The 7,452-nt window shown below is 40.0% G+C and overlaps 1 protein-coding gene across 1 annotated transcript in view; it reads right to left on the reverse strand.

Annotated features, from left to right (window-relative positions):
- The window catches only part of pcxb (pyruvate carboxylase b), a 255,727-nt gene extending 249,557 nt beyond the window's left edge, over positions 1-6,170 (reverse strand). Inside the window, exon 1 of the mRNA XM_067525430.1 lies at positions 5,711-6,170. Within this exon, the coding sequence (XP_067381531.1) occupies positions 5,711-5,712 (2 nt within the window). The 5' untranslated portion in view covers positions 5,713-6,170. The remainder of the gene's footprint in view (positions 1-5,710) is intronic.
- Between the last annotated feature and the right edge of the window lie 1,282 nt (positions 6,171-7,452).

Consider the following 7,452-nt stretch of genomic DNA (forward strand, 5'->3'; position numbering starts at 1 on the left):
TTTGGTCTCGTCTTCCCAGCTTGTCCCCTTTAAGTTGGTCATAAACCTGGGGGTCATCATCAACGACCAATTGAGCTTTAAGGACCACATGTCCTCAGTCTATTGTGAATAAAACATGGGTGTGTATACCCATGTTTTATTCACAATAGACTAGGAGATAGACATGCATATCTGACAGCAAAACCAAATCGTGTGAAATACGCATTTCCACATACACCAGAATCAATAGTGTGTAAGTGAAAGGTTACAGGATACCATGATCATCATGTGACTTTATCAGCTTACAACAGAGGATTTCTTGTTCATACATTAACTTAAAGATCAAAGTCCTGTTTTGACACACACAGTGATAATGTGACATACAAACACACATAACTAGCTACTTTGCCTCACTTGGCGGATGGGACAAATACTCCATCTGCCAGCATTTGTGCAACAACAGGGATTGTACGTATAATCTTCCCCAGCATACGGCTAATCATTCAAAACTGGCATTTTTGTATACAACTACTCATGGCCACCTCATTCATTTCATATAGAATTTTCACCTGACAATTTCAACCCAAACACTGAGAAATTATAACCTTGTAAATGTAAAATTCATGGCAGACCCACTAGATTAAATAAATTTCACAGGTGGCCATAATGCTATGCCTGATTGGTGTATGTAGTCACTCTTCAGTGAGTTAGGACATGCAGGAATCCCAACATATTTCCGCTACTGTTATTTCTGCTCAAGAGGCTGAAACACAAGTTTACTTGCACCACCATGGATAAACTTTAACCCCACGACTCAAGTGGTATTATCAGGGATCAGCATGGGAAAGATTTAATGCCACCATTATTGGCAGGTGTAAGAACCTACAGTGCACTGAAGTTTAGGGGGGCTGCATAGTGGCAGAATTGTCAAAGTATCGGTGCCAAATGGTTTAAATGTTGCGGCTGATAGTTTTCATATTGCATCCAGGTAGACTCAGCAGCATAACTGCTATGTGTACAAGAACTGGATGTAAAGTCAAACTAAAACAGTTCCTGAAAATGCTTTGTCATGACACATAGAAGGGGTAACAACAAAGAATGGGGGGGGGGGGGAATTATTTATTCAGCCACACTTTCTTCCTTCCTTTATCCTTTCACTTCAGCAGTCTCCAATGTTCAATCTGTTTCTCACTTGTTTGGCAGATTCTTCTTTTCCTTTGAGCTGTTCCCTTTCAGGGGTCACCACAGCGAATCATGAGCCTCCATCTAACCCTGTCTTCTGCATCCTCTTCTCTCACACCAACTAACTTCATGTTCTCCCTCACTACATCCATAAATCTCCTCTTTGGTCTTCCTCTAGACCTCCTGCCTGGCAGCTCCAACCTCAGCATCCTTCTACCGATATATTCACAATTTACCCGTTTGGCAGATTGGACAACTATTTAAACTCAGATTAAAGAGACCAGGGTTGTTAAAGAATAGAAATATATATTTTTGGATGCTTTTATTAAAGATTTCCTCCTTAAGACACTTCAACTGTAAATAAGAAAAGTCCTTCTGTTAAAGCTTAAGTTTCAAAATGACAATGCAATAACAGGATGAGAAAAGACGCCCAAAAGACTAAAACAAAACCTTGTGACTTTACTAAAAAGTGGGGAGTGCTAATATAAAGATTACAATACTGAGATTGAAAACGGAACATGGGTTTAAATTCTCAAACTCCTAACCTGTCCAAAAAAATAAAGAAACATTTTTCAAGATTTACATGGTGCTTATGTACCTTTGAGCATAAAAACAACAAAAGGTAAAACTTGCTAAATTAGAACAGTACAAAGTACAGCTTGTAGTACATTGACACGATTGGCCGAGCCAAATGAAACATGAATTTTGCTAAACTTTGCAGAAACTAAATTTCAGAACTATAACAAACTTATTTTGACATTCTCTAAACAAAAATGACCACTAAATGTTCTGATTCAATGACATTTTGTAATTAAACGGTCCTGTTTGGGGGGGGGGGCTGCACTTTGTGCTCACATCTGGATAACACATACGCAAGAACGGTGTTTGTTGACTTCAGCTCAGCAATCAACACAGTTATACCCTCCCTTTACAACTGATACTGGATTTTCTGACCAGCAGAACTCAGCATGTCAAGTCAGGCTCTACCACCATCAACCTCAACACTGGTGCACCACAGCGCTGTGTGCTCAGCCCGTTCATATACTCCCTCTTCACCCATGACTGCAGACCTGTGCATGGCTCCAACTCAAAGTTTGCAGACTACACTACAGCGATTGGCCTCAAAGACAACGATAAGATGGTGTGCGGACAATTACCTGCTCCTTAACTCCACCAAGAGCAGATCGTGGACTTCAGTAGGGAGAATGGAGGCACGCATGACCAAAACCCAATCAACGGGATGGCTGTTGAATGCGTCGCAAGCTTCAAGTTCCTGGGAACCCACATTTCAGAGTACCTGTCCTGGACCACCAACACGTCCAACCTGGTCAATAAGGCTCACTAGTGACTTTTTTCAACCATCCTGGTGAACTTCTACCACTGTGCAATAGAGAGCATCCTCACCAGCAGTATCACAGTCTGGCATGGGAGCTAAGCGCTAGGCACTGCAGAGCGTGGTGAAAAAATGTCCAACGAATCACAAGGACTCCACTTCCACCTACTGAGGACATTCAGAGGAAACTGCCTGTGCCGAGCTTGCAGTATTCTCAAAGACTCTTCTCTCCCTCCCCATTGACTTTTTAACCCCTTGGTCTCTAGGAGGCTTTCAGGAGCCTCTGGACTAAAGCCACCAGACTCAAACAGCTTCTTTCCCACAGCTGTTACATTACTGAACTCTGCCCCCCGCTGACCCCACTCACCTACACACTCCTTGTCTCCTGCACATGCAAACATAGAACTGTATCCATCACACACACACTGGTCCAAGTACTCATTCATGTACTGAATATAATGCATTAGCTTATACACTACACTGTCAACTGTTTATTCATTATTCTTAATGACCATGGCACTAATGGTACAATTTACACATACCGACTTGTAAATAGGTGTTTATAGTTTATCCTGTGACTCTAATAACACACATTCATTTGTACATCATGTCAGCAGTACTTCCATCTGTATATTTGTCCATAGTACTTCCACATGTATGTATTATGTCCATAATAGCGCCCATCTTGTACATACTTTAGACACTGTATATGTTGCATTTCTGGTTAGATACTGAACTGCATATTGAATCTAATCTTATTTTATATAAACTTTATCAACAGGTCAGTGCTGAAGGAGCAATGCAATTCACAGCACTGCATAGTGATTCTAAGTGTTTCTAAATGTATTTTTCTCTTGTTAGTAGAAAAAATGATAGTGGTGATGTTTCTATTATGTGGTAAATGCTGTTTTTCCTGCAAAAGTAAAGTTGCAGGTATATTGTAAATGTGGGATAACCCAAACTAGACATGCACATGCAATAAATTTGATGCATGCAGTTTAGAAGTGCAGACCTACAGTTTAAACCACTTACAGTAGGTTAGGTGCTATACCACATTTGATGTGAAATACAGTTCTCCCTCTTTCTGCGCTCGACAATTTAATGCTAAATAAATAGCATTAATCTGATTTAGAAACTTTCAGGGAATAGTTATAATTTGCTTAATTACAAAGTATTACTTTATTATAATGTCTGAACACCTGAAGGATCATTTTAAGTAACTGAAGTCTCTACAAAAACCTCTTTACACAAACTAAGGCACATGCAAAAAATGTATTCTACCTATAAATGGGGTCACTGCACACTAAACATTATATATCAGGCACTATAAATTAGGTCAAAAATTTAAAATATTTCAGGACGATGCAATATCTTATGTCCATGGGGTCTAAGCCAAGCACCACCTTAAATGAAAACAACTGATCAGAAATGTGCTCTTGAAAAAAAAAAAAATTAATTATTAAACATTTTTCAAGTGATTTATACTATGCCACTGTTACACACTGCATTCACACTAAGCAGGGGGCACCTTTTACAAAGTTTGCATGTTTTAAATAAATAAAATAAATGCACACTTGACAGTAATTTTTTTCACATGACCTACAACAAAAGGCTAACTTAAGGCTACCAAGAGCCATAAGAACTTACCTCAAACTCCCTCTCAAACACACATTGCTGATATAAATGGTAAATGATCTGCACTTATATAGCGCTTTTCTACCCATTGCCACTCAAAGAGCTTTACACTGCTTCTTATTCACCCATTCGCACATACTCATACACCGATGGGGAAACTGCTATGCAGTTGGCCGACACTCACCGGGAGCAACTAAGTTGGGGTTCATTGTCTTGCTCAAGGACACTGACATTTGACCAGAGGAGCCTGGGATTGAACCATCAACTGCAAGATTGGTTGACAACCGCTCAATCTTCCTGCACCAGTCTCCCTCAATTACATATAATAGATCATGTTATTTATGTTATTGGTATTCATGTATGTAGATGAAATGCATGTCTTGCATGCAATGGAATTTGCACTGCACAAATTCAACAATGCAGCATAAACAATTGTCAGCAGATTAAGTACCAGGTACAAAAGTCTGATCTCTCTTAACTCGCAAGAATAAAGTTACTTAACAGGATGATTTTATTTAATTTTACGGCTTTGTGGCATTCGGTTTAGCTGCCCTGTCTGTCTCACTGCTACTTCTGAATATAAAACTCAAACAGTCTCCATGAAAACCTGAAGGCCCGAACAATTTTATTTCATTGAGTATTCTAGAAAGAACAGCATAAAAATACAAATGTCTTCTTGAAATATGTTGATTATTAGTTAATTTGGCATTTTTGGCAATGAGTAATATTATTAAGCTCACTACAGTCACCAACAGAGTTTACACACAAATCCCAGGCCACTGCGCATTTTCTGGCTGGAAGTGTGTTATCACATCCCTGCTAGTGGATATACCACAAGCTCTTCTTGTGAAAATTGCAGTCTTTCACTTGATCACTGCACAGCTGTCCCATCCCAGAGCCTTCCTGAACTCTGGGATTGGACAGCTGTTCTGTATGTTTGAAGCAGAGTAAAGGTTGCTTTGAGTATAAATAAACTAAAGTGATTTCAAAGGCTCAAAGGTGAAAGAGCAGTGAACTAACTTCTGCAAACACAGATAATCAGTGACAAAAATCAGGCCATTACAGGCACACATAGAGTTAAAGGCTCTATTTGATGTGCAGCCTACACAAACCCAGGCATGTTATGCAATTTACAAGTTTCAGCATGTAAGCACACTTTTAATTCTTACCTATTCTTAAATTTTATGTAGCCCCCCCTTGTACAATGCGTCACCTCGCCTGAGAGTAATTCTTAACCCAAGTAAATAAGTTTCCAAGTGCACGTTTCAGCTAAGAGTTAGCCGTGACGGAGTGTAGCTAGCAAAGTCAATAAGCCAGTATTCACTTTAACAAGTTTTTAATAAACACATTCCAGTCCATTTGCCAGTTGTCTGTGGCAGTGGTGCAGCTATGACTGTGGGACACATGGCCGCAACATCTGTCACCACGCTGACAGCAGGACACATGCAAGTAGCCACATGTAGCCATTTAGACACGAAGGACTATATTATAGCTCAAATATAAACTCTGTGACAAGCATAAGCACAAAACTCATTCATACTCGTACATACACACACAGACACGTTAGCCATCGGTACTCACATGCAGGTGCCGTGTGGGTGTCCTGTGAATGAATCCGCTGTCAAATAACCGGACGCCGAGTGTAAACAGTCGACTTACTACTTACTGGATGTTTTTGTGTGTGCGTTTGCTTCTTTTCTTGCTAACCTCAAACACTAAGTCGCTGACACGCTGCTGCTCGGTAAGGAAGAATGAGATGAGGGAGTTATATATACACACACGCACTTATGCGCATACACACACAAGTACACACAAACACACGGAGTGACTTCGGGACGGCCGAGGGGGCGCTCAAAGCGTCGACACACACGCTGTCAACAGGAACGCGCTCTCCTCCTCAGACCCTCATGTAGTGAGCGGTGCTATGACTCTGAAGCTAGTTGCTAACTTAGCTAGCAGCTGACACAGTACGTGTGGCGGATATAGAAGAAGTCTACTGCGCCTAGCTCCTACTCCCTCTTAATATCTCTCGCTCTCTCTCTCGCCTTCATCCCTCTCTTTGAGATGACGCAACCAGACACGCCCCTCAACCACGTCCAGCCAATCACAGAAGAGGATATGACAGCACGCGGCACCCTTTAAAGAACTCGAGACCAAAAAGCAGGAAGAACCAGAGCTGTGAAGGTAAACAGCACAGGTGTAACTATTTAAGCAAAATGTGCACTGACTTTCGTTGATTTGGCAGCTTAGAGTGCGTCGACATCAATCTTATTCAATGACACGTCATCCCTATGGTACTCTGTGATCATTTTATGGCTCGTTTGTTTTTTGCTGTCTATATAAATAATAGAATAAAAAAATACAACGGATAAAACCACCAACAGTACACACTTTATTTTTAAAAAAACATAATCATTTTAATTAAAGTCTGTTACACACACACATTCTTACCTGATTTTACCTCTTTGAAATGTCATGTTTTTAGACACATGCTTAAGACATTTTATGCACGTTTACCACTGTGAGCCATCTTGGACAAAGCATGTTAGCTTTAGGTCCAAATGGCTCCAGACAATAAAATATCTATTATGACAAAATGTCTCTCAAATAATTTTTAAAACTACAATAGAGGAGAGACACTCCCCCAACATTTTGGGTTGGGGGGACTCTGGAGGAAAATCAAAAGTAAGACAAAAGCTGCTATTATCAGTATTTTATAATATACATATTTTTATATTAACAATAGTTACCCCATGGATGTTTATAGATAAAACAAAAACCTCCTAAAGCCCCTGCAGACTAACCATCCAGTACCAAATGGCAGAAACTGTTGAACAGTGAACCTATATAGTGGACGATTTAACGTTAGCAGCTAAAGAGCCAGATAACTTTTTCTCACCAAAAGTGAGAAAACAAGAGTAAATATTGGACTTAAATTTGTCAGTTGACCAGAAACTGGAATCCAGACAAATAGTAATGTTGTTCCATGTTTGCTGGGCAGCTCACTGTTAAGTAACTCTGACAATATGTCAACAATGGCCCAACAGCCTCAGCTGGTCGCAGGTGACCAAAAACCTTCTGTTGCTGCAGTTGTCATGGAGTTGACTTACACTTCTGCAGCTCTAATTCAGCGTTACCTATTATTTTTTAAAGAAATGTAGTTCCCAGGGAAAACACAGAGGGTAAATACTGAAGAAACCTGGCAGGAAATTGTTTTGGTAATCCACAACTACTTAAAGTAGAGCTACAAACTGGTTTGTCTTGCTTTTACCTTAGTATCAAATTTCATTTTGATATTAATAACAATAGTACATGGTATTACA

Source organism: Channa argus, chromosome 12, assembly GCF_033026475.1.
Source record: "Channa argus isolate prfri chromosome 12, Channa argus male v1.0, whole genome shotgun sequence".
In the NCBI taxonomy this organism is placed as follows: Eukaryota; Metazoa; Chordata; class Actinopteri; order Anabantiformes; family Channidae; genus Channa; species Channa argus.